The sequence below is a fragment of the Branchiostoma lanceolatum genome, chromosome 3 (assembly GCF_035083965.1).
Source record: "Branchiostoma lanceolatum isolate klBraLanc5 chromosome 3, klBraLanc5.hap2, whole genome shotgun sequence".
In the NCBI taxonomy this organism is placed as follows: Eukaryota; Metazoa; Chordata; class Leptocardii; order Amphioxiformes; family Branchiostomatidae; genus Branchiostoma; species Branchiostoma lanceolatum.
This window is the reverse complement of record NC_089724.1, coordinates 30,795,951-30,823,538: the sequence shown is the minus strand read 5'-3', so window position 1 is coordinate 30,823,538 and position 27,588 is coordinate 30,795,951. Positions and strand designations below refer to the sequence as shown.

Sequence of the window (27,588 nt, the reverse complement as noted above, 5' to 3'; positions counted from 1 at the left end):
GGACACACCATCGAGGCCAAGGTCACAACAGCTATCCCTTACAATAACAGTAAACAACAACATTACCATCACAGGTCACTTACGAGGTCCAGAAGAGCCAGCCAATCGGAACGTGCGTGCTGTGAGTGGAAGTGAAGGTCAGTTTTAGAGAACAGTTATAAACGTGCCGTGTTACGTATTTGTAAGTATGTACTTTGGGAGAATTTAATACCGGTATACCCCAACCATGAATATTGCTGTAAAAGGGTTCAAGTTGTTTGTGTTTTTCCTCTCTAATTTCCGAGCTAGGGGAAAGTAAAGTCGGTTGAACAAAATTTCATCGATCATTAATTCCATTGTAGATTTGATAATTTAAGAGGATGGACTTTCTTTAACGACTCAGACTTTTTACTTTCTGCATGGGATGTCTTGGAGTACAGGCTTCAGGTTAAAATGGAAAAATGGCAGAAAATACGAATTTTCAACATAACAAATTCTTGGGGGGTTTTAATAGTGGTTCCAGATGTTTCCCAAACTTATCACTACCAGCCACGGTAGCTGTGTCCTCTAATTGGTCGGAAGTCCAACACCCTCTGGCCATGTATAGCATAACCTTGCCATACGGTATTCTCATGTCTTGGAGTTTGTTTACCATGACATCTTTTATGTGTGATGTCACGGTTCTTTCGCTGCGTTTCTTAATCTTGACTATATCTGAAGACATGACGAAAATGTCATACATAATCCTAAGTAAGCTGGTAAGCTGGAATATGTTATGTTACAACCCACCTCCCTAAATGCCCCTTGAAATACTACATTTTGGTGCTCTACTGTTCTTTGTCAGTAGCCCTACGCTATTTTAATTACGTTTGTGCCAGGTTGTGGCTCGAGCTCGTGCATATCTTTCAGAGGACAGAATTTTCTCCGCCAAAATGCGTGACGAATAGAATATCTTTTCATCTCAGGAATAAGCTCGAGCACCCCTACTGGACCTGGTTGGAGGCAGATCCCAGGATATCTTAAGCAGGTCGAGACTAGTCCAAGTGGCCGGCAGGCGTGGGGTGTGAACTCAGGCGACTACATTTTCCAACGTACTAGCCTGACTGCTTCCGAACTGTCAGGTAAGAAAATTAGTCCGATCGTAGAAGATTCATTACCAAACAAAAAAAATGTAAATGTTGAATCTACTTAATGATTCACAACCTATGGAAAAACATTGTGTATGGTCAGTGGAGTTTGACGGGGTGTTTGTTTAATGTTTCGCGCTTGCGCCGAAATGCAAAAGAAGTACGAACAAGGGGCTGGAAATCTGACTGATACGATTCTTATTGTATGTCTCAGAGCCAACATGGAAGTCAATTGCCGGCCTGCTGAAGTTCGTGTCGGTTGGTTCCAAGGGAGTCTGGGGAGTAGATCCAAACGACGACATCTATTATCGTTCGGGAACCTTGGAGGACGGAGAGTCCTCGGGAAGCGGTTGGGTGAACATCGCGGGTAAACTGAAGCAGATCTCGTCAGGACGCTCCGTCTGGGGCGTCAGCGCCAATGATGACATCTTCATACGACAAGGTTAGTGTTTACTTGAAGTCGTTTGCTAATCGAACACAAAACGAACAAAAAACAATATCTTCGTACATATATTTCTCGGCATTCATCAAAACTTTGACTGGCTTCCTGAATCGTACTGATACCCGGGTCGTCAAGACATCTGACATATGTGCCGGAATTTCACTATTTGCCTCTGTCGGGACCATTTATGTAAAATGTTTGCTGTACACCTCTTGTGAAATGGTTCCACGCTTTTCCACGATGATGTAACAGGTAAAAAAGGCTATTCCTACGAATATGTTTCTAGAAATGAACCATTTTCGGACACGTTCGATCTGTATAATCTGTAACAGAATTCGAACATTGGGAATTTCGTGTGAATATATACTAATGATTTCTCATGAAAGTTTCTTGTTGCTTCTTTTTCTGAGCATGGCATTCTTTAATAAATGTCGCTTGAATAGCAATTTATTTTTGAGTCAGTCTTGTTTTTTATTATTCCTAGCTAAAATGTACTTATCATGTGCTAAACAGCTCAGTGAAAGACGTTCAACCATTTGCAACTTTGCGTTCATTTAGGACTAACGGCCAGTAGCCCTGCGGGAACCGGCTGGCTCAACGTCCCAGGAAAGCTGAAGCAACTGGACGTCAGCTCTACGGCTGACCAGATTTGGGGCGTCGATGCGAACGACAACATCTACAGACGGACAGGAATCACTACAGATCAACCCGCAGGTACTAGAATTGCTTCGTCGTTAGATGATTTTAGCTGTGTTGTTCTAAAATGCTTTAGTTGAGTGTTTATCCAGATGATTGGGGTTGCGAGGAGCAGCAAAAGCCATAAAATTCCGACTTGGTAGCTCATTGCAAGGTATACGTGGCAAACTATGACACACTTATCCTCTTGTGCCAAACCTGCCACTTGTGTATATCAAGCAACGACTCTAGTGTACTGAAGACCTGCAACCACTCACTTTGGTTGCGTCCATCATATATTCTTCCTTCTATAGTAAAACGTTACTAGCCAATTATGTCGCCGCTTCAGATAAAGAGGTAACGTGCATATTTAGTAGCTTGTAACATTCCTTTTAGTAGCAGGGGAAAATGTCTGATTGGCAGATGGCTAGCAATGGCTAGAGCTAGAGATGTTACCATAAGGAGGACTTGCAGGCCTATAGTTATACGCCAGGGCAGTTGCTTAAGATACAAAAGCGACTGGCCTAGCAAAAAATGGACTTACTAGAACTTATGTCTGCAATAGGTATCGATTGGGAACAGATAGACGGCTCACTGAAGTTCGTGTCGGTTGGTCCCGCTGGCGTCTGGGGTGTGAATGCAAACGACGACATCTTCTACCGGACGGGAACCTTCCGTAACGAGGCGTCTGCAGGCAGCGGCTGGGAGCACGTCGAGGGGAACCTCAAACAGATTTCATCAGGAGACAACATCGTCTGGGGAGTGAACGTCAATGACGACATCTTCATCCGAGAAGGTAAGTGTTCTTGTCAAAAATTGTCGGCTTCATCACTCAGTCGTCATATCATGGGGAACAACTACGTCATCAATATTGCTTGATGGCCGACCAGTATGCAGTGGCGGTATCTACCTTGAGGAAGGGCAGTGTACGGGTAGCCTCCCCAATCACACCGTTCTCACAGTCAGACAGCTGTAGGCCTCGGAGGGAGTGTTTGTACCATGTGTATACCGTATGTATACCGATCTTTTCCTTGGGATCGGAATATCGGCGAAAGCGGGTGGGCGGATGCCGAATTTATCCGAAAACCGAAGGAGGGCGCCGAAGTTAGCGTATCAGAGCGGCTGTCGCACAAAGGACGACGTGAGCCGACGGGATATTTGCATAACTCTAGGTCGGGATGTCTTGCGCAACTGTTCAGGCGGGGAAGAAAAACTCCCTATTGCTATATATGATCAAGGACATTATATCTTGATATGATAAAGTCCGCGGAGCCGGGGCCTACAACCCATGGACCGACTGCAGACACTTGGGTCCCAGCTCTTGACCTGACAAGACACAAAGATATTCTTTCCTGATTAAAATGTTTTGGATATTGTACCACCAATCACATTCTTTTCCATTTGTTTTGTTCCATACTATGATAGAGCGCTAGCTAGGAATTTGTGGAGAGTCAAATCTGTTTGTCCGCCAGGGAAAAATGTCCATTTCTAATGGAGTCTAGTTGGGAAAATTCAATTTTGGACTAGGATAGTTTTGGATTGGTCTTTTTTTTTTAGTAGAAATAATTTTCGAATTGCGCATTTTACATGCTCACTCAATGAAAAATGGGGCAATTGTTTTAGTGTCATAACTATATTCAATATATGGGTACGGTCAAGATCAGTTAACGTTGGAAACTGCAGGGGCGTATTAGTTAAAAACAAAACTTCCAAAGGGGACAACAGAAAAACGAGACAACCTTTTTATTATTTGCAGCATTTAGGTAGCTAAGACAGAGATAGGAAGAACTTTGAAAAATTGAAGAGGAAATTTGGAGACGCGTTGTCTTTTTTGAAGGCGCGTTACTTTTTTCGATGACGCGTCATGCTTCATATCGTATAGTGAGCGAAGCTTATGACGCCCGCTGTCTCTGCTGGGTGAAGGTCGGAGCGCCATGATGTAGATAACTTCCTTAACTCCTACAGTAGGACAATCGACAGTTCGATACGCTGACTTTTTCTTTGAAGTTTTAATCTTGTACAATGTTAACTACTAATAAGGATGTACTTTTAAGAGCTATTCTTATTGTTTTGTTGTGTTTTGTTTTGTTTTGTTTTCACAGCTAAGAAATGCTTCACCGTGAGGGCACAGTCGTATGGAAACGATGATCCGGGCACTGATAGTACATCGTGCATCGTCAGTAACGGACAGAAAAGCACAATTGATCAAGATGGTTAGTAAAAGGCGATAGAATTGTTGTGTTAGTTGTGTTTCTAATTATAGCACCTTCATTAAAAAACGTAAGTTATATTTTTCCAACCTTTCGAACTGCGCACGCGGTACTTATGAATTAATATAAATTATTCCAAATTCTAAAGACACTTAAACGTTTGATACCAGTTATAAGCATCCAAGGTTTTCTTGAAGACAAGAACCTCTTTCCTTTACCCTGTAGATCAAGTGATTGAGAAAAGTAAAATGCACAAGGAATGCACAAGGAATATTTAGCCCCCATTTCTGTTTAAAATCGTCAGATTTGCGAGGGCATCAGGTGTTCATATTGAATGAGCGGACCGGAGAAGTTGTAGACAAGGCTGTTTTCGACACCTATGTGCGGGGAGACGGCGCTGTGGCAGCAACACAATTGGAGACCTTTCTGGAAGGTGTTGTGGAGGTAATCGTATTTGATATACTGGGACTACGAGAAAGTCGGATGCAGCCTGATTTTGTTACGCAATTTTTTTTTTTTCAAAACGTTTATTAGCAGGCTGTGTATGTTACAGCGCAAATGAAACAAAAAAAAACTCTTTAAGTCATAGGTTTCGAAAGAATTTGAACTCTACAAACAGAAACACATATTTTGTAGTTAATCTGAAAACATAAGCTTATGATTTATGTACCCAACAAGGAAGGTAACAGCTTAAGTTTTCTTTACTTATGTTTGGAAAATTGATGATTAAGGGTTAATGACCCGCCCCGAGGTGTATATGGTGTCATAACGCCTGGCCATGTGCTATAACCACCGAATAAAACCACCGAGTGAGCGAATAGGCGGGTCATTAACGTTATTATCATATAGCCTATCCAAACTGACCCATATAAGAGTAGTTAATTCCTGTATGACGCATAGATCATTTATACTACGGTATTAAGAATGCATTTCAGAATTTACATTTGCCCTTTTTGTACAGAAGATGATAGATTTTATTTTGAAAACCAAAATTTCCACAGATAATATATAATAACATTGCAATCTTGGCATGCCAAATCTATTCTATTATATATTATCTATTATAATCATTCCTCCCTGCTGGGTGTCCTTCTGTTTCGTCAATGCTGTGGGCTGAATACTGTTTCCTTTCCGCCCGTTTAGTTTTGACTTGTATTGAAATGGTTTATTCTATTTGTCATATGAATACAAAATATTTGATTTATTCTAAGATAAACATTTTTGGGAACAAATAAACATTATACGAATGTAAACAAAAAGATAACCTCCCCCTCTACATAATGGAACGGTCGAACGGGTGTGTTATGGCGTCATAACACATGGGCAATGGAGGCTTCTGATTGGTCGACGTCATCTGGCTATGTGATAATATTGAATAAAATGCTACTGACTGTTATAAAAAAGACATATTAACGATAAGAACGTCTGAAATAAACACTAGCTGAAAGTTTGTGATGACGTTCCGACATGTCATATCTAAGTTTATAATCTTTGCTTCCATTTTGCCGCAGGGACGAATCATAGGTATCGTTGTCCATGACGTCGGGGATACCCCAGTCAATCTAGCACCATACGGATCTACAATTACTGGCATTGGTACCGTATTACTTTTATAATTCCATATGGACAGAAAAAAGGTTCTTATCTGTATACTATCCAACACGTCTCTAACTTTAGATATACCAACGCTTCCTGATATGTCTGGAGAAGATAAAGAGATTGAGGCAAAGTTTAAATTTTTCTGAATCGGCGTGTTGTGACGTCATTGAATGCAAGTAGTCACTACGCATCTATTGGGTTCCTGCCGAAAGTCACGCGCCAGACAGAGAAAACTTTAATGTTTTAAGACAAAATAAGAAGATATGATTCCATCATTTGTCTATAGAGACTCTATGTAGATCGTTTTGAAGGGTTGAATACATTTCAAAATCACATGACAGGACGCCGAGAGTCTTATGCCATGATTACTCAGAAGGGAGCGACTCCATCTTGGTTCGTGGAGAAAAGGAGCGCTGCAGGTGCAGGACCAACTATTGCAGAGGCGGTTATACCAACAGGTAAAAAAGCTTAGATTTATTTCGAGTTGGTATTTACTCTGTAGGTGGTAACCATACATTTCTTTCATTGACTTAAGGTAACATTTTATTTACCTTTCACTTTTTTCGAGTAGATTCATACATTTATGCAAGACAGGGTACCTCGTTTAACCACGTTTTCTAGCCTCTTTACTGGAGAGGACCACCTGAAATAAATTTGAATGCGTTCCAAGTGTTAAAAAAATGTCAATTTTGTTTTATACAAATTTATGTCTTTACAATGCTTTAGTGCTCCCACCAGAGAGCCTGACGTGCAGTTTGGAGACGTTGGATTCATTTACCCTGCATTGGGGGCATCCTTACACCTGTCTGAAGTTTTCGGGATACCATATTTGGTATCAGCATGCTTCAGATAACTCGGAACTAACAGAGTTGTTGACGTCACTTGAAGAAAGAAGCAGAAGTGTCGAAGTCAGCATTGATAGTTTAAAGAGTGGTTCCAAATACAACGTCACAGTTCGCAATGTCGTATCCACATCTGAAAGCGATGGCGTCTTTATCCAGTGCATAACTGGTAGCGTATTCTACGTTCTAATCATTATTGATTATTTCTTGCATTATGCATATCAGCGGTGGCGTTTGAGACTTATGGACATGAAATCAAAATGACAAGTGGATATAAAGAGCAATGAACGCATTAAAAGATGGAGGCTACGTTTTCAATTTTCACTGTACTTGGTAATGACAAACGTAGTAAAAACAACAAATATGTTTTTGTGTTTCAGAAACGGATAGTCCACAGTATCTCACCTGTTCAACAGCAACTTACACCTCACTCGGTATCATCTGGATCAAGCCGAGAGCGCCCCTTACCGGATACAGAGTGGACCTAAATCTCGTCAGTGACAGCCCTTCCGACGTGATCACAAGAGACTTTCGACCGGAAAATGAGAAGCACGTTTTCCAGGAAGTCCTTGCTGACCGAGAATACAGTGTGACACTGGTGGCTGTTGGGATGTATAAGGACAGCTCGCCAGTAGAGGTCACCTGCGCGACATGTGAGCTTGATTACAGTCAATGTGTTTTTGGCGACGCCTTAGGGGCGGAGCCATTTTTACAGTATTACCATTGAAATCCAAAAATTTAGAATATTCCAGGAACGCATTCCCTTGGGAATTCAGTTTTGGCTACACCTTGTGGGCACGGTCTTTGAACAATTACATGGAAAAAATAATTTGAAAATGTCACAGCTATTTGTTGATATTGTTTGATGAGCTTTTGCTTCTTACAACAAAGACCGATAAGCATTTAAAACTAAATACGTCTGATTTTACAATGGATGATTGATCATATCCTCAGACTGTACTTAACAGACATAGGCCTCGATTTTCATGCCTTAGTCTTGCAAGTGACTATCTATTTTGAAATGTGACGTTTCTTTTTTTCAAATAGTGACGCCCCCGCCTGAGGACTTTAAGGTTACTGACATCACAGAAACGTCCATTACAGTCTCGTGGAAGCAGAGGACAAACTCCCTCGCTATCAACCATAGGATGTGGATAAGGCGCAGTGATACTGCTGAGAGCCTGTTCACACAGTTTTTGTCGACAGTTCAAACCGAGGCGACATTTACTGACCACACCCCAGCCACAGAGTATGTAATATATGCAACAAGCATCAACAGGCACAACGAGGGACCAGCAGTAAACCTTACCGTGGGAACAAGTACGAACACGTTGAATTTCAATACATGATCGGCCATTTGGAGTAAATGAACTGAAATGTATATCATATACAAAGCACAGTAGATTAACGACCCGCTCTCCCTATGATTAATTTCCCTTTCTTACAAGGCTTGTGTTGAAATGAATTGTTATTTGCATGGAATAAAAAGACTCTTTTTTTCACAACCAAGAGATTTATTCCACCGACGTTTCGGTCATTCCCAGTATGTATGTAAATACTTTGCGTTTGGGAATACATCTATAAGCAATGACACCTGAGCCGCAGTACAATGTGAGCCAGTCAGAATTGCCTTGAAGAAGGTGACAGAATGAGATGGTCACCGAAACGTCGGTGGAATAAATCTCTTGATTGTGAAAAAAAGAGTCGTCTTATTCAGTGACTTACCAACCCGGTTATCGTGAAACTATTCACGGATGTTATGTGTATGATATCTATTGTTACGTAATGAATTGTTAGTATTTCAGACCTAGGAAGAATAGGTTGCAAAATGTCAGCTTCAAGTGATTAATGACGTAAAGCCTAGCATCGCAAGATCTTTCACCAGATCTTTGCCTTTTGAATATAAAACAATGTTATATTATGTTAATACAATAATGCATTTTTTTTCATTTCACTTAAGAGTAAAGTGTATCCTTCATCCTCAGAAACGGACAGTCCAACGGCATTGTATGTTGAACTGAAGACAACCAACACCATTACGATCTCATGGTTAAAACCTAAAGCTGTCCTTATCGCTTACCAAATAACCCACACAGAAAATGGAAGGAGTACTTCACTGATTAAGTCAGGGGGTATAGACAGTTGTGAACTGACAGGTCTGGTTCCCGGTAATCAGTATGACATCGACTTGGTGGCCGTTAGCTGGTTAGGGAAGAGTATCGCCATCGGTACAAGTGCTGTGACAGGTAACGTTAATAAGTACAAAACCAAAAATAATTTTTCTTGCTTTTCCACTTTTTCTCGTTTTTCCTAACTCTTGGACAAATCTTCTCATATTAAGAATTTCAAGAATGAATAAGAAAGAAAAATTTGAAGAATTGGTCTGACTCTTTTCATGGTAATTCTCAAAACAAGGGACTTTTTCCTAAATCTTAAGAAAATATTTCTCAAAAGATTTTCGCCCTCAATTATTTCTAGAAATTCAAGTTTAGATTTCATGTTTTTATTGACTTCAAGATTATAATTCATGTTATATCTAAGAAAATATTAGAATTTTTCGCTTCTTTTTCTTGAAAAATCTTACTTTAAGAAAAACTACTTATAAGAAAGAAATTAAAATTCTTAACTCTTGGACAAAAATTCTTTTCTTTAACACAGAGAGTTATCTTCTTTTAAGGAATTTTTTCTGTACATAAGAAGAAACAAGAAGAATAAAAGCCATTTTTGGTATAGAGGTTGGCCATGGGTGGGGTGGGTTTGTATACGTCTAACTTACGACACAAATACATTGTGTTTGAAGGAATAATTGCTGGGCGAAGCATATCCATTTCATACTTTTAATTTGTCTGCTTACACTACCCAGTAGACAACTAAGTGCCTGGTACTTCTTCCCTGGTAATGAAGTTATAATTGCCTATTTTATCTTTTAGACACAGATTCACCGTCGAGTCTGGGAGTCACCAAGTCCTCCACGACATGGTTGTTCCTGGAATGGACGCCACCTGTGGCAAACATTCTGTCTTACAACTTGGACATTTCTGATGAATACGGAGCTACAAGGACATTGCGGTAAGATGGTATAAATGTGCACGACAATGAATTGCACGTGTATAAAAAAACCAGGCATATAAAATGCAGCAACTCATAAAGACCTAAATTGAAAATATTTAACATTATAATGAAATGTTTTCATGACAGACTTGATGGTCACAGAACAATGTACAACGTCACAGGACTCCTACCAGAAACAACATACGTCATCAAGATGGCGGCCAACAGCGAGCATGGTCGTAGTGTGGACAGTTCTATTTCAAGCAGAACAGGTAAAGTACTTGTTTTTGATATCTGTATAATACCAATTAGCGCCTACGTCAAACAGTGTAACCACTTTTTCTAATGATTCATTTTCTTCCACTTGAACAAACCACTTTTTCTAATGATTCATTTTCTTCCACTTGAACAAACCACTTTTTCTAATGATTCATTTTCTTACACTTGAATTGATTTATTAATTTTGAAAATTAACAACATTGATAAATCAATCATCACAAGTTGTTTTGTTTTGTTTATTTATTTCGCTCTTAAAAATATACATACATAAGAAAAAAAAATAGATAATATGTAAAGGCCTCCCTTTATCAAATCATAACATTTTAGTTGATCAGTTGTACAAAGGAAATAAGTTGGATGATAAACAAAATGAAACAATAAAGAAGTCATGAGAACAATATTAATATAATAAAGAATTTACCATAACTTGATAAATCATACATGAATATGAATGTACAGTAAACGAGAAGTAATAAACAAAGTAAAAGCAGTGAACTGCTATTAAACAAAGTAAAAAAATACTAATAAACAGTGGACTACTATTAAGCAAAAGAAAAGGAAACCAAATTAGGAAAAGGTAGGCTTACTTATAAAGTCAAATTTAGCGCTTTCATAGCGCGAAGATAGCAAGGGTGGGGCTCATTTTTAAAGTCATATTAAAGTTGTTCCAAACGGTGGGTCCCATGAACATAATTGTAAATTGACGCTGGTTGGATTTTACATTAATTGGTCTAAGATGATAGCTTTGTCTTGTGAGTGAGGTGGCTGTGGATGTCCGAGTTTGTTAATGAGATGTCGTAAAATTTGATCGCTTTTGTCAAATTTCACTTTATATCCAAAAAAAGGTTCCTTGTCGTTTATCGAGGCGAGCATGACTGTTCCCCCATATACAACGAAGGAAACGTCCACAACGGATGGAAGAAGTACTTCAGTATCTCCAACTCCGTTCTGGACTAAGCTCACAGCAGTCCAGGATATCAAAGGTACACATATCACAAAATAAAGGGGACCTTAAAATTACCTACACATTGATTCTATTGTGCTAATGATTATTACAGTTATTTATCATGTTGAGTAAGGTGATTAAAGTAGTTAAATTCTGACAAACTGTTAAATAAAAATATGAGACTTAATTTTTGTACGTACAAAGCTGAAACACGTAGAAAGTATTTTTTATAACGAACTTGCTCAGTGCAAGGCCGTAGGCGGCCACTCATCTAAGCACTGAACTAACTGTTACTCTAGCAGCATCTCTTCAGCCTAGGTCAGAAACATCAATGCTCGAGACAAGCATGACTTCACTGGCCCATTAGAAGAAGCAGGGGTTACGAAGGCTGCTCGGGAAATTCCCTACCCCGTTTTAGGCCGGAATGTTTTGATCCGCTCACATCACAATATCTATTTTATTTATTTGTTCGGCATGTACAATGTATACATGCCAGGGTTGCCCAACTAGTAAAAGCTATTTCTAAGGGCGAACCCTGGGGGGAAAACATGATCATTAAATTTAACATACAATCGTTGAAAATACTAGGTTAAGAAGTTAACATTCATATTTACAATGGATTATACATTTTTTCACGAATTAAAAATTTTAGGCATTGCAGAATAAAACTTGATACGTTTGTTACAGACCAAATCACAAGTATAAAGATGCCTTTTTATCATCTGGTTATGTGTGTCATGAAAGTTATATTGACTTTATCACTATAACTGTGCTGTAGCAACAACGAAAACAAGAAAGGCAACGCATTTTGAAATGGGGGGTGACGAAACAACAACAGGCCGACTGCTTGCTACAAACCCAAGTAAGAGTAATCCACAGTTATGATTAATTTGCTAAGTGATATGTACACAGGCATTGCATTAGGCTGCGTCGTATTTGAAACTTCTGACAAAACAGATTACACGTGGAACAATGTGCAATAAAAACCAAATAGCTTGATATATATGATATGTTTGTTGTGACAAAAGATTAAAAACTCTGAAATAAGTCACATGCAATAGATGTGCGTTTGTAAAGACCTTTTGAATGTTGTCTCTCTCTATGTAACGCGATGACTCTGATGATATGTTATTGTCGCCCACAGTAACTTCTCCAACACAATTAAGGGAAACTCCACCGATCCCACAGACATCGATGTCAGGTATTTCCGCATTTTAGCGGAAGGATTGTTTGTCTACTTATACGTATTCCCATAACAGGCTGTGTGATGTCCCACAACATGTAGTAAAAAAAATTATATAGTATGTCATGAAAATTTACTACCAGTTTTGTATAGTCGACGTTTGAAGTTGATAAGACAATATCTGATTCTGAGTTTCAGATATGAGCCTCCATACCGCTTCTTCAACACGGACCACACAAGATCCAGGAGAAGAGGTATGATGTATTTTGAACAACCTTATACATGTATGTATTTCCTGTCTTATCATTTGCATGCGCCCAAAGTATGTCAAATTTCCATAAAAGAATACCTTTCACAACTCTGTATCATCCTCTCAAACACTATGTGTGTTTGTTAAGCAACGACCCTGGTGTACCGGTCTGCGATCTGTCCTAGCGACGCTAGCATTAGCCAATCACCACCAACCAACCACGGCGCCGCCTACGGTCATGAAGCAACGTGATTGGCTGGTAACTTTTATCCGACAACAGCTGACCAGTGGTAACGCAGCGATAAGAACGAATCGCAGCCTGGTACGCCAGAATCGGGGCCTAATACACAAGCGGAGCGTCTGTATGAGATCTGCATAAACCATTACACAATTCATACACTACTATTTTATTTCCTGGGACATTTGATAGCTCCAGGGGCTCGTGAAAGACCTAGAGCAAAGTTTGACGGATGCTGTGGTACCAGAGGACATTCTTGCCGTGACGTCCACAATCAAACAAATCATCAAGCCCAATGATGAATCAGTAATGCCGCTTTCAGTGTTGGTAAGCTAGATCCTAGTTCGCCTATAACAATCGGCTGTTCATAAAGTGGAATATACCGGCTTTTACATCGTGAAACGTTAGTTTTGAATAATTGGTCGTCAGGTTACAGAATAAACATTTTAACTTGTGTGGTGTCTTTTCTGGACAGCAAACCACTTCAGGGATCATAGAGAAGCTTGCGTCTGTCGCTAGAGGATCACAAGGTGCATCAACAGATAACACGGAGGCCATAGCCAATGGTGGGAATTATTTACGCCGACATTCTTTTAAATTTACAGAATTGATAATCCTCTTGTACACCAAGACAGATTGCCTGCATGCCTGAAGCAAATATCAAAACAACGACAATGTCACCATATTCTACTTTACATTTCTGAACAAACACTTTACTTAAGTAAAACAGCACACTCCACCTTACCCTATACCATAGCTTTACCCTATATCCCCTACCCTACCCTACCCTACCCTACCCTACCCTACCCTACCCTACCCTACCCTACCCTACCCTACCCTACCCTAACCTACCCTAACCTACTTTACCCTAACCTACTTTACCCTAACCTAACCAGTCCTACAGTACCCTACCGCACCGTACCCTACCCTACCCTACCCTACCCTACCCTACCCTACCCTACCCTACCCTACCCTACCCTACCCTACCCTACCCAACCCTACCCACCCCTCCCTACCTTACCCTACCCTACCCTACCTTATCATTGTATCCATTGTCAGCAGGCTATCAGTCAGATGCCTTTTTGTCGGTTTCAGCCTTGGTGCAGACGGCGTCAATTGTACTTGACATGTTACCGGAACAGGAAATGCAGACTGCAAGTTACTCAGACAACCTGTCTGAAAGTGACTTTATCGACACGAGTTCCACGGACCTTTCCCCCAAGCAGCAGCTAAAGATGTTAAGAGACAAGCAGAATGAGAGAGAAGACATGGTAATTATTTATCCCATTTGATAATAAGCATTGTTTTTGGTGATATGACAAAGCAACACTCTCTCAACATTCTAACTAAAGTGATTCCTGAAACTCACATTTAAAGTCTGATGATTTTCTACTTGATTTAGCAACAAAAGGCGTCGCAGTCTATAGTGGCATCTTTGGACCAGGTTGCTGAAACACTGCTGGCGTTGCAGCCCGAGGATGTAGAGTATCACTCAGGCTTTAAAACAGAAAGCGTCGCTGTCGATGTGGCGAGGTTTCCCTCTGACGAAGAGCTTCACCTCGACTCAGGGGATATTGTGGCAAATATCCCACCTACACCTGAGTCTAAGACACGCGACATGCTGGATGTCAAGGTGAGAAGGACTCCATAAGGTCACAATGTCTTTTTAGCGAAGCTTCAGGAGCGAGCTTAAAAGTATATTTTATGCCCGTTTCACTAGAATTCCCAGAATTACACAGGGATGTCTGCAATCCGTCCGTGCAAACAAACCGATCCTAGGAGCCCCAACAAACCGAGTTTCTAAACTTCTGGCCTAGATTCTCACTTCCCCTATCAAAAAATTGCAGAGAAAGGACACTAAACCGGGGTTGTACTCCTACCTTTCTGTTTCTGCTTGGAACTCCTTGAGTTATTGTGCCTTTCTATATCCGCTTGGCAGACACCTTACTGATTTGTAAGTGCTTTTTGAACAGATATCATGACAGAACTAAGAGTGCTTCGTCGGTGCTTTCCTTACACTGTTACAATGAATTAAGATCAACCCAGACATCTTTGCCATGGCAATAATTTTTTAATTGCCACACTTAATCCATTTATTATTCAAGTATGTTGATAAAAAGGTTGAAAATAAAGTGATATTAAAGATAGATCGCTTACAGTTCAACAAATGATCAAGCGCCACTTTGAATCTTGGGATAGGTGACCTAACATTGCTTAGATACTTAACAATATATTTTTGAATTATGTGTTTCAGATGTCAGTTTTCAAGAAAAACCCATATTCCTGGAGTAAAGCGACAGGAGGACAAAACGTCACGTCTTCAGTGGCGTTTCTGACCATCAATTCAAAGAACTCAGGAAACCTTAGCAAAGAACAAGAGGTAAAGCTGGATATGGCATTTGTACCATCCCAAGAGAGCGGAGAGCTAGCCTTTCGGCCATCACATGTAACGACAGAAAGGCCGAGCAAGGCGGAAGATAACACAAACGGCACGACTATGGCATACCACGCCTTCAATGTCCAACACAATAACGTAATTCCTGTTATCCGTATGAACTGGTGGGATGTAGAAGCGACATTTCACGTCTACATCTCGTACGGATCTCCTCCGACGGAAGAAAGGTATGACGAGAAAAGAGTTATCAAGGAAGACGGGTATGAGGCCTGGCTCAGTGGGACAAATTTGTCAGCATCCTTCATCCTCGACACGACTAACCATGGCGGACGGATTCTGTATGTTGGAGTAGAGAAGTTAGGTGCGTTTTCTCCACGAATCATACTTTATCTATGTTGTTATATACAATTGTTAGTTAAAGTTGTAGCAATGGTGACGATTTGAATATACATTGGAAATATATTAAAGAATGTCTAGACGTTAGAAACTTCTCCCATGATTGTAAAATCCCATTGTCATCTCATACTACCACACCATATTGTATTAGATAGATTGATTAGCCTAATAGAACTGTATCTATGTACCAGTTGATTCCATACTTTGTACCTTGTACAATTGTTGTGCAATAAAGTTATTATTATCTTATTATTTCCAGGATCGGTTGGCTCTTCCTATGGTCATCAACATCAGCCTACCGTGCAGATCCTAGGCAAGGATGACTACACACTGTCTATGTCAGCTGTAGGTTGCTCGTCTTGGAAGGATAGTGAGGAACAATGGAAGCTGGAGGGCTGTGACGTAAGAAAATTTCATAGCTATTATCTACTACCTACCTAATTAGACCTACATTGTCTCTCGACCTGACTTGGTCGGCGGGGGGGGGGGGGTTGTTTGCAAAGTAGACACTCTCTTGGTCAGTTGTTGCCAGGCGTCTAACAAAGACGGCAAAATACTGCTACAGCAAGCTAAGGCAAACGTAGTCGTTACCCTTTGTGCCTGTTTGCACTTGGCTTGCTTTAGTATGATAATAATCATGTTTCATCAGAGGCTTTCATTGCATGTTGCAAGAGTCTACATATGAAGACTGCATCATTGCAATAACAGAAAAAAATGGAGCGACTTCTGGGAGCAATCTGAAAGACAAATTAGAAAGAAGCAAAAGCAGGAAACACTATTATAATGTAGGAACAAAAACACTGGAGGTTGAAATGACTGTTTCTGCACTGGTCAGATACATAACACAGATTTCTACCCCATTTCTATTTATCATGTAACCTTAACTCAACGACAGGCTGACATTGATCTTGACCATGGGACCATCAGCTGCCGCTGTCACATGACGGAGAGGAAGGTCTCTGTTGGGACCATGACTCTTCTGCTTCCCAACTCCATCAACTTCATCAATGCGTTCAAGAACTTCCGCAATCTGAGAGAAAACTCCGTAGTGTTCTCCATCGTGGTGTCGGAGTACATTCTGTACATCCTAATCATGCTTTTCTTGTGCGTGGACTTTCATCATGTATGGGTAAGTTTAAAGTTGGTCCATTATAGATCTTCAGCAATCTTCCATGATCCAACGGTAGTCATGCTTTTTCGTGTCACCCGTCATCTTACCATTAACTTGTAAGAAATATCCGGAATCTAAAATTTACCGGGCAAATGCATCAATTGGCAATGAGGAACTGGTTGTTCTGTATTCATAACAGTTACGTAGCAATTCATTTAATTGTATATTTTGTTGACTCTTTAGGTAATATGATCAATGTCAATCTTTCTTACTTAGTGGTATTAATAAAGATACCTAGCCCCTCGGGGCATGAATGCACAATAAAGGTATTTCATTCATTCAGTCATTCATTCATTCATTCATTCAATAAAACCAAATAAACTTAGATGATTGAACTCAGGGCTTAAAGTTTTCTTACATCCTCAGATGACTCTTCGTCGTCGCTTCACCTCCCGGATAAGCCCCATTTCTGGAGAGAGTGGAGGAGAGAACAACCAAAGGAAGACTCTGGACAAAGTGAGTCTGCTCCCTCCTGACAGGATGCCTGCACCTCACGTCTATCAAATCACGGTCACCACCGGGTCCATGTTCGGGGCAGGGACCACGTCACGTATCGGCTTCCGACTCTTTGGGTCAGAGGGCACATCTCCAATCAAGATGCTGAACCCAGAAAGGGAGGTCGGTGTTATAGCTATGTTCTTATTATTCACAACTTTCTACAAACCAGAATACATTTCTATTTATTTTAGATATTTTTTGCTAGGCTCATAGGTCAACGACGTTTATTTTGGTTAGAAATATAAAAATTTCTGCAAGTTAAAAAATGTCATCAGCATCCATTCACTAATGATGATCGCATGTTGAAGTGCAAAATGCTGATGTTCAAGAATATTTCTCAACAATATTCCTAACCAAGACTCATCATTTGTTTTTATGGCTGGCCAGCAATAAAATTAACTTTTGAAAGGGGTACCTGATATAAAGTTCTCACTGGGAGCCATATTGTCTTTGTATACATTTCATCATCGTCAATTGAAACAAAAAGAATTCAAATGATGTCGGTGACAGTAGAGTAAACGTAATATGATTGTTATTTATCATTGGTAACTGCAGGCTTTGGTGCGAGGAAGTACTTTGCATTTTGTCATGCCTGTACGAGAGTCACTAGGAGAAGTGATGACGTTGCACATCTGGCATGATAACTCTGGGGAAGGCGACACGTCATCGTGGTTCCTCGGAAGTTTTATCGTCAGAGATATAAAAAAGGATACGGTGTAAGATGCAAAAGACATATACAGACCGATATCTTTATTTAAATTATTCTGCCAGTTTCCCAAGGTCTTTGCTCCAGTACAACCAATCCTCAAGGTCGTCTTTCATCCTATATTGGCATGATCATGTTGGCATGTTGGGTTTGGGACAATGTGATCTGCCTTGCAAGATTTTGCTTGTATGAAAACTAACAACTCTCCCCCTTCAATGAGGACAGGAACGTGTGTGAAATTGACTGGATAAAGTTGCTTTATGAATGAAGACCAACTCGCATATCTATTTTATCAGCTACTTCTGTGATTCTGTCTAGGAAGGAAAATGCAGCATGATGTAGGACACATCATGATATCACAGATTATATAGAAACGATAATCAATCATGGTTACTGTTCAGGTCTTACTTCACCTGCAATGACTGGTTATCGTCAGGAAAGGGGGACGGTGAAGTGCAGAAGGTGGTTCGTGCAAGCACCGAGGAGGAGATGACGTCATTCACCAATGCCTTCAACGAGGCGAGCAGAGATGTGTTCTACGATAAACAGCTGTGGGTATCTGCTCTTGTAGCAGCGCCGGGTAAGTACATTTGGAAATATACTTTAATAGATATGTTTAAGCAGAATTTATAATGATTGATAGAAATGATCAAGGCGAATGAAAATGCATCACCAACAATGCTGTCGTATTCGTAATAATTTAATCTTTACAACAATTCTAATATGATTCACAAAAAGTTTATTAAGTGTGCCTTACCTTTCTTATGTATGTCCTTGTTCGGAGTAGGTTTCAGCTTCACCAAGGCCCAGCGTCTGTCCTGCTGCTTAACTCTACTGAACACCATGATGCTGGCCAGCGCCATGTGGTACAGGGCAGACAACACAACTGCTGACACTAGAGTTTTGAGCCTGGGGTTCGTTCGTTTCACCACAGAGGTAATGTTGATCTTTTAGGTACTTTTTGCATCTAGTTAATTATATAATCTAGCTGTATCATATGTTATTCTTACTGAGAAACATCCTCAATAATGATCTTTGATAGAGTCATCTTAACAATAGCGTTTAAAGTGCTTATTTTTGCAAACCCTTGATGTTGATTACGTTTTAACAGGAGCTGTACATCAGTCTCATGACTGCGCTAACCGTACTCCCCGTGAATCTGATGCTCTTGCAACTATTCCGCATGGAGGCGCCACTGTCCGTTAACACTCCAGGGATGTCGATCCGCTCGTCAAAGCAAGGTATGGAAGCGGTGATAAGAAAACTATTGATATAGGAATCGCCTGCACATCGTCTATGCCTGGGAATCTTGATAGAAATACTTAGTATGTGCCGCTTTTTGCCATTCTAATATAGCCTAGTGGCAACATTTTAGTATTACATCCATCACTTTGTCATCAAACCATTCATGTTGAACCTCAGGATATTTCCGAAGAACTCTCTTCCGCTTGGCCAAGTACGTGGCGTGGGTGACTGTGTTTCTGGTGTCCACCAGCTCTGCGTTCTTCGTCCTCCTGTACAGTATGGACTGGGGGAAGGAGAAGAGTGACTCCTGGATGAAGGCCTTCATCCTGTCCTTCATGGGGTCCAGCTGTGTGGTGGACACTCTTCAGGTTACGTGTCTTTGTAATGATAATAAAGTGCGCCCACGTTTTAGGTTTGTGTTTACAATGATTCAGCCTTTCCCTACAATATAGGATGGCATTAGCTACAGGCAATCGGTACTCTCATGGTACAGAGCACGCGGTTGTAAATTGTCAGGAACTTATGGAAAAAGACTAATAATTTTGTGGGTTGAGCGAAAATGACAGTTGAATTTTTGTGTGGGTAAAGTGTACTGTGATGGTTACAATAGCAATGAATCCAGAAAGAAAGAAAAGTTGAACATATTCTAGTTTAATACTACGATAAGAAACAAAGATCATCATTTGTAAAAAAGATAATAAGAAAATGAATGTAAAGAGCATCGTGGTCTAGTGCTAGATATTTTTATCTATATTCCACACAGATATTCGTGCTTGCTGTGGCCTTGGCTGCCATCTTCAGCCTCCCGTTCCTCGCCAAGCCACCGACTATTCAGAAAGAAGACCTGCAGCTGAGCCTGTGGAACTCAACAGGTTAGACGTCAGACACTTCAGTATGATTACTACATCTCCTTTTTTAGATCTTTTCTTTGTCTTCCACAGCCAATAACAAAACTTTACATGTGATAATATAGCAAAGATAAGGCACCCATGATTGTAGTCATTATGATTCATCATGTTTCATCATGTTTCTACAAGCTTGATTTTGATTTAGTTTTGGAAATATTTCAGAAGAACCTTTTATCAAGTGAAATATATATGGAATATACTTAATCTTTACTTTACAATGTCATGTTTATTCTCTAATCATGTCTTTAAATTCACAGCACCAAAGAAGATTTATCCACCTGCCAAGCCTGATCGCCAATCCGCTAGGAAGAAGAATGAGCTGAGTAAGAAGTCAGCCTCGGTACTGAAGGAGTTTCTTCTGCTTTTTATCTTCGTGGTCCTCCTCTTCTACATCGCCCAGGCGGACAAAGACCAACTTGCCTTTCATGAGACACAGTCATTGTCGAACAACATTCTGCAAGAATATGATGCGGTAAGTAAAGGATCTACTACTGCTAGTTTGTTTAAGAAAAGTATTTATCTACCAAAATGCAACCACTTACAATTTCACGTACAGCCTGATAATGATGAATTGATAATGATTTCGACAATCAAATTGTACCAACAGATCAAAACACCAGACCAGTTTTACGCGTGGATTGAGGACGTCCTTCTGCCGACTCTTTACCCAGCTACCTGGTACAACGGAAGGGCCATGAGGTACTTAGACCGACAGTTTGCGCACAACACGGGATCCTTCCGCCTCGGTCCTCCACGTCTGACACAAGTTAGACAACTTTCAGGTACGTCTTGAGTAGTTAACATGCTCTTCTACGTATTTATTTTTCTACATGTTGTAACAAGTCTAATATTCACTGAAAATTCTGGTACATATCAATAATATATTATGCTCATCGCTGCAGGTTCCGTGGCGAGAAGATCTATTGATGGCCTCGGCTGGAGTTTTTTTTGGGGGAACGTGTCTGGTGCCTGTTGGCGATTCGAGGTTCAGGAGATATTAACTCATCCAAACACGTTCGACTGCAGGAATCACCACTCGTTTGACGTGCCTTTGGGTCATGACTCCGCGGTGTCATTCTTTGGTGTCTTGAAAGACAACAATTTTATCGACAAGTACACAAAATCCGTGGCAATCGTACTGAACTTCTACAACCCCAGCCTGAAGCTTTTCAGCGTCGTGAACATGATCATAGAGCGTTCCGGAGTAGGACATCTCGTGCCAACAGCAAGCATCACGTCGTTTAAACTGTTTCAATACGAAAGTGATACTGACTATGTGGACTTGTTTATACACATTCTCTTCACACTCGTCCTCACAGTAATTGTTTTTAGGGAAATAAAAGCAATCAAAAACACGGGATGGAAATATTTCACATCTAAATGGAACGCCCTTGTGTGCGTTAGCCTTATCGGTACAGCCACAACAATCTCTGTCTTCATCAAGCGATACCTTGTGGCATCTGAAACACTCGGAATGCTTACCATAAGTAAAGGTACGTCCAACTTGTTGCGTGTATAATTTGATAAACAGATTATTGTTTTGTATGATTGATTTCCTCAATCACCCTTTATCATGCATTGAAGACAAGCTTAGTAAAATGAAATTATTGGAAGAATATGGCACGTTCACACGAGCCATTACATTCGATAATTTGAATTCCACTTGATAGTTGACTTTAATAAAATTACCCCTCTGATGCCAAACGTTTATCTAATCTACTAGGTGAGCTGGGATTTGAACGCTTTATTGACCTGCAAACTGCGACGTACTGGGATGCTTGCTTTAAGCACCTATTGGGTCTTGTTGTCTTCATCAACACCATTTCCTTACTTCGCATGGTCCGATTCAGTCAAACAATCGGTAAACTCCTTGCCCTTCCCGGTATTATGAAGGAGGAGCTCATGTCGTTCGTAGCTGTTGCTGCCGTGGCCTTCATGGCCTTTATCAGTTCAGGTAAGTATTCTAAAATCATGACGTATTTTCTTTGGAACTTTGCTGTTAATGCATGTCTTAATTAAATTACTCGATTTTGGTGCCTTATATTACCTATCACTTTGCTCAATGTTGACGCCTTATTTGCCCTACAATACTTTCAGGATTTCTTATATTCGGAAGCGAAATGGAATCTTACACAGACCTGTACCACACAGCGTTCGCACTCTTCGAAATGATGCTCGGCAGGTTAGTTCTACTAAGTAGTGTGTAATGATCTTTATCTATGAAACATGTGGTGTGGCCTAGGAAAAAAATGTTGTGTTTCCGGTTAACCGACCGACCCTAGCAACAACCCCCCGACCCTAGCCTTTGGGGGGGGGGGGGGTGTCGGCCGCTGGGAAGGGACATCAAAATTTTCGATCTGACATCTGAACTTGAGCGAAATACCTGCTTGCACAGTTGTGCAGTGCAACGATATTTTGATTGGTGCAAGTTATTTCTTAACCTATGCTGCTTAGTACGCTACCTAAAGTTCGGGCCTGAGAACTCGATTTGGCGGAAATCATTTGCACGAAGTAGAAACTTTGGACCAAGGAAGCTCTACTCTTCTACTAGTCTACGTCACACACATGCACACACACACGCTCTCTCTCTCTTTCATAAATTTTCAATCAAAACACAGAAATCTATCCCCAACCAAACAAGTTAATAATTAAAGTTACCGATACTTTTTCATTCGTTTGCATCCATAGTCAACTTGTTTTATTCTCCCTGAAACGCAAAATTCCGTCAGAAAAGAGAGCGCAGCTCTCGGTTGAAAAACGTAAACATTCAGCCGCCATGTTGGATTCATCAACTATCGCTAGATATCGCCAGAATGCGTGAGAGTAATGACGTGTAATCTGCAGTACCGGCACATACCGGGAGAGGGCAGTGTTTGAGTCGCAATTGTATTTCTATGGGGCGAAGTGTTGCAAGCGTTGATTTTTATTTCGTTGGCAACATTGAAAATTGCACAACTGGTGAATGAGTTCATTTACTAAGCTGGGATTTTAAAAAAAATTATTAACTTTGCAACAATTATTATAGAATAAACAAAGAAAGTTGCTAAAATGTTGTGACCTTGAGAAAGCAACTGGACAATGACATAGATTATTGTATTTAGTGATTATTATACATGCATATTCTTAATAATTCACCTGCCACTTTTCTAATTGGTAATTCTATTCCGAGGGGTACTTTTATTAGATTTTGTTCACCCCCCTCCGGGCAGCGCTTGTTTAAGCACATGAGAATTGAGTGCAATGTTGAGGAGGCTGGCCCAAGCACTGTAAGGCCAACAGTCAGTGCATAATAGGAAACACAACATTTTTTTACCTAGGCCTATCCATTACGGTTCAACAAGTAGTACTATCAAGGACGTTGTCTCATAATGAGTGTTTTGATTTTAGGTTCTTCGCCCAAGACATGTTGGATTCCAATCCTCTCACCGGGCCGATCTTCTTCTCCACCTTCATGATCTGCATCTTCATCCTCCTGATGAACTTCCTCATGACCATCATCTGTGACGCCATTTCCGCTGACGTTGACGTCAACCATGACCGTGAACTTGCCGATCACATGTGGAACAGCTTTGGAGCCATGTTCGGGTTTCACAGCCCGCCAAAGAAGGAAGATAAACCAGGTAAATTAAGAAGAAGTACATCATATGGTAACATTGCGTCTCTCGTTTCAGGCTCTATACATCATGACAAACAGGTGTAGTTATGCATATTTATGATTATTGCCATTAAAAGACCGATTTTTCATGTTTGCTGCGAAGGTGTTCTGAAGATGGAAGAGCTGAAGACCAACATCTGCATCATTCGGGTTAAACTGGACGAAGGCCTGGACATCTGCAACTCCATCCTGCCTTCAAACAGACAGGAAAAACACCCGAAGAACGCAATGGTACCAAGCTTCTTGAAGTATGGCCACTGTCACACTTCTTATCATATCACCCGCGAAGAACGTAAGTTAGCATCGATTGTTGAAGAAAATGAAAACAGCACCACAGGTATGGAGGTCGCTCAGCAACCAGCTGACGCCAACGTCAATAACTTTGACATTGATGCCGATATTATAAAGCTGGAACAAGAATATGAGAAAGAAGATAAACTTCACCATGAAAACAAGGAGCATAAACTATTAACCACGGTAAGGATGCAGACCAAGGAAATTGAGGACATCGTTTCGAGGGTAAATCGTGGTACTAGACAAACAGTACAGAAGGTGCCCCGGTGTATTCAGGTTGCAGCTGCCCCACGCGAGAAGCGAAATTTTACCATTGCCACACATCATGGTCAAAAACGACCTACACGAAACATGTGGATCTCCGATCTAAAGCTCACCGTTCAAGACATGGCTGTACTCCTTAGTGACGACATGCTGACAGATAAACACATCCATGCCGCACATATGTTACTCCGCCGTCAGTATCCAGAACTTGGAGGACTACAAGATACGGCAGTAGGAGCGTCCGCGTACGGATATACACGGGTCTCCGGAGAAGGTCTACAGATTCACCATGCTGGCATCCTCCACTGGGTGGTCTCGTCCACCATAGGTGGACATGTCAGTGTTTTTAACAGTATGCCCAGTAAGATAAATGTATCGTTGGAGCGCCAGTTGTGCCAGTGCTACGCGCCACTCAACAACATGGACACCGACGTACTGACTGTTAAAGTACCATGTGTGCAGCTGCAGAGTAGCAGGTTTACCTGCGGACTGTTTGCCATAGCTTGGGCTGTAGACATCGCGATGGGGACGGATGTGACTCAGGTCAGGTACGAGGAGAGCAGGATGAGAGCCCATCTCCTGGACTGCTTCGAGCGCGGTCACCTGTCTCCCTTCCCACATGTCCGTCGGATCACCAGTCGGCGACCCAGTGCTGAACACAGGATCCGTCTTGCTGCCGCAACGCTGAACATCTAGAAGATCTGGAGGACTGATGAAGTGAAAAAAATGAAACCAACCGCAATGGCAAGAAAAGTAGAAGAGTGGTTAGAAATTGCTCCAGTCATTACTGTTCTGAGGATAAAGTAGCAAGCGGACTTAAAAAAACAAAGAGTGTATGAGTTGTTTCTTAAAGAACTTTGATATTGATTTTCCAACCGGATAGATCAACGATGTATTATAGTTGCTGACATTTCTTTACCATAAAAATTGTAATTTTAGTGGTTATATTATTGATATCTGTTGTAAAACGTATCAGTTTGAACGTTCGGTTTTGCTACCTTGATATCTTTTCTAATTTTATTAGAGCCTATAGCTGTTGAGTATATCCATACCACGTTTAATGTATTTTGATGTGTCATTTTAAGAGTTTTATGATATGTTAAAATATTTAAATAAGAGGTCTTACAAAATTGTAAAAACCGTGTGATGTGTTTCGAGTGAAAAATAACGTGAAACAGAATATTTATATATTATGTATAATTAATGGTATGCTTATACGATATGACTAATGGCATTCATTATGTGCAACTTTTTGTGTGTAGTGCGACATTTCATTGCTTTATTGTGTTGAACTGCTTTATTTCATACTGTTGCCGTAAAGATAAGCGTGTGGCTTGAAAACGGCACGACCGTGAGTATTAATCCGTGTATTTTAATGAATGAAAAATTGAAAATTAATAAACATTATCAAAGTTTAATTCCTTTGCCTTAATCTATTTTTAAAAGACATAATAGTCTGGTCATTTGGTCATGTTGTTACATGGATAAGAGTAAACAAATAAACAAGTAAAACATTTACATCAGGGCTTATCTGGCAACATATTAAGCCCTATCTATCCCAGTATGTACCCAGAAAATTCATACTGCGCGTGAGTAAACAACATTCGACAGTCATAGCTATGGTTCCTGGGGATGCTGCAGCTGTTATTGCTGCTATCACAGCTTTCTGACGACCCTGTATGTAAAGTTCTGTCACACATTTAGGGCCTTGCCTCCCACCAGTTAGCCAACCAAAGTGGCGGTAGGTTGGAAGCAATCATGCAGCCCTGTTCTTGGCCACTCCTATCTTTCGAGACAACCACGCCACGACCATTTCACAACCGGTACACGACATTAAGAAGCTTAAGCTAGGCCATATTCTTCGTTTTCACAGAACGTTCGAAAACCGCTACGTCACGCGCGGGCGCCATGTTGGATGATAACCTGGCAGAAGATAGAACAACGGTGCTATCTAAGTCGGGTCCGAGTGGGCTGTTTTTGTCTCCACACTGTGGATCATTAAGTAGTCTAGCCAACGCTATATATAAGGACAAAGTTGCAACAATAGGTTTTGATCCGTATGAATATGATATTGAACAAAACATATACAGCATCAATATCATATTCAAGTTATAAATGTGAGTTTTACGTATTCAATTCAACGATGCCCAGATTCTTTTTTTTACAAATTTGATTATAATATATGTTTCATATTTGTCATTGTTTCCCTTTATATATATATATATATATATAGTCGAAGGGCCAAGCATCGAATATTCGATTCTACTTCCGGGTTTTTCTAAAACGGCACAATATCGAACATCGTTGACACGAGTAGCGCGGGGACGAGAGGCCATGTTAGTTTCTAAACTTTCAATTATACATGTTTTTCTCCTGATAATTTGGCGAACATTTGGGTCTGACGTCAGGGATTTGTTTAACTGGCTCAGTATTTCTAGTCAGTATACTAGCAACCATACTCTAGACGATCATGTTTATAAACGGCAACTGTTGTACAGAAAGAATCTAATGTTTTGTGTCAGTCCAAAGTAGGGGGCACCAGGTTAGTATTGTGTGGGAAAAAAACTTGAAGTCGGGTCAGCTATAAACCCGGACTTTTAGTTGCCTCACAACCACACACAATCCCTCCTCACCCTCTTCTCCCGTTATATTGATTTGTACATATACAATGTAGCCTGGGGTCCAGCGTTGGTAGCTTTAGTCCCAACGGTCGCTACCCCGCGGGAGAGGTAGACAGGAAAGTTTGACAAAGCATCTATTAGGTACTAGTATATGGGACAGTGCACTGTTGCCGTACATGATTTTTATACACAACTTTCTAGTGACTACACACTGTGGCAGTGCGATGCCCGCAATTGGACACGGCACAAAAGGACTGGGTACGACACAAAGTTCCGAGTACGGCAGGAAATTTGAGTGGGTACGGCAAAAATCACCGGGCACCGCACGAATTTATAGCGGGTACGGTACGAATTACCAGGTACAGCTAAATGAGTTTTGTGGGGGAGTTATAGAGGCCCGCGCCCAACATCGGTCAGGGCGGAGCCAGTCACTTTCTCGGACAGTGGAGTTGGCATTACACAAACTAAACAAACTACATAAAGTCTGTGGTTAACAGGTAAACATGTATATAATAGAATACTTTATGCACTTTGTGACAGCTCAGGGTCTTCAAAATCAGCAGATTATTTCCACAGTCACCAAAACCAAAGTTGATCCAAATCTGTACGCGTAA

The 27,588-nt window shown here is 40.7% G+C and overlaps 3 protein-coding genes and 1 long non-coding RNA gene across 4 annotated transcripts; all 4 read left to right on the top strand.

The window, feature by feature from the left end:
- The first annotated feature begins 1,170 nt into the window (after positions 1-1,170).
- On the top strand, positions 1,171-3,656 carry LOC136429554 (lectin L6-like). The gene is made up of 5 exons (XM_066419389.1): positions 1,171-1,204; positions 1,321-1,548; positions 2,107-2,262; positions 2,789-3,019; positions 3,649-3,656. Exons 1-5 carry the CDS (start codon positions 1,171-1,173, stop codon positions 3,654-3,656), a joined length of 657 nt encoding a protein of 218 aa, XP_066275486.1.
- Positions 3,657-11,055: 7,399 nt separating this feature from the next.
- Positions 11,056-12,382, top strand: LOC136429383 (uncharacterized). Its single transcript, XR_010754766.1, has 3 exons — positions 11,056-11,187; positions 11,929-12,012; positions 12,295-12,382. It is a non-coding gene; the product is annotated as an uncharacterized lncRNA (long non-coding RNA).
- Positions 12,383-13,894: 1,512 nt separating this feature from the next.
- Positions 13,895-18,484, top strand: LOC136431390 (polycystin-1-like protein 2). The gene is made up of 7 exons (XM_066422741.1): positions 13,895-14,092; positions 14,224-14,454; positions 15,076-15,577; positions 15,872-16,014; positions 16,508-16,741; positions 17,150-17,401; positions 18,389-18,484. Exons 1-7 carry the CDS (start codon positions 13,949-13,951, stop codon positions 18,407-18,409), a joined length of 1,527 nt encoding a protein of 508 aa, XP_066278838.1. The 5' UTR covers positions 13,895-13,948; the 3' UTR covers positions 18,410-18,484.
- Positions 18,393-25,771, top strand: LOC136431388 (polycystin-2-like). The gene is made up of 12 exons (XM_066422740.1): positions 18,393-18,567; positions 18,775-18,923; positions 19,099-19,228; positions 19,410-19,600; positions 19,996-20,104; positions 20,398-20,612; positions 20,748-20,922; positions 21,043-21,633; positions 21,864-22,094; positions 22,238-22,322; positions 23,528-23,760; positions 23,899-25,771. Exons 1-12 carry the CDS (start codon positions 18,477-18,479, stop codon positions 25,047-25,049), a joined length of 3,351 nt encoding a protein of 1,116 aa, XP_066278837.1. The 5' UTR covers positions 18,393-18,476; the 3' UTR covers positions 25,050-25,771.
- The last annotated feature ends 1,817 nt before the right edge of the window (positions 25,772-27,588 follow it).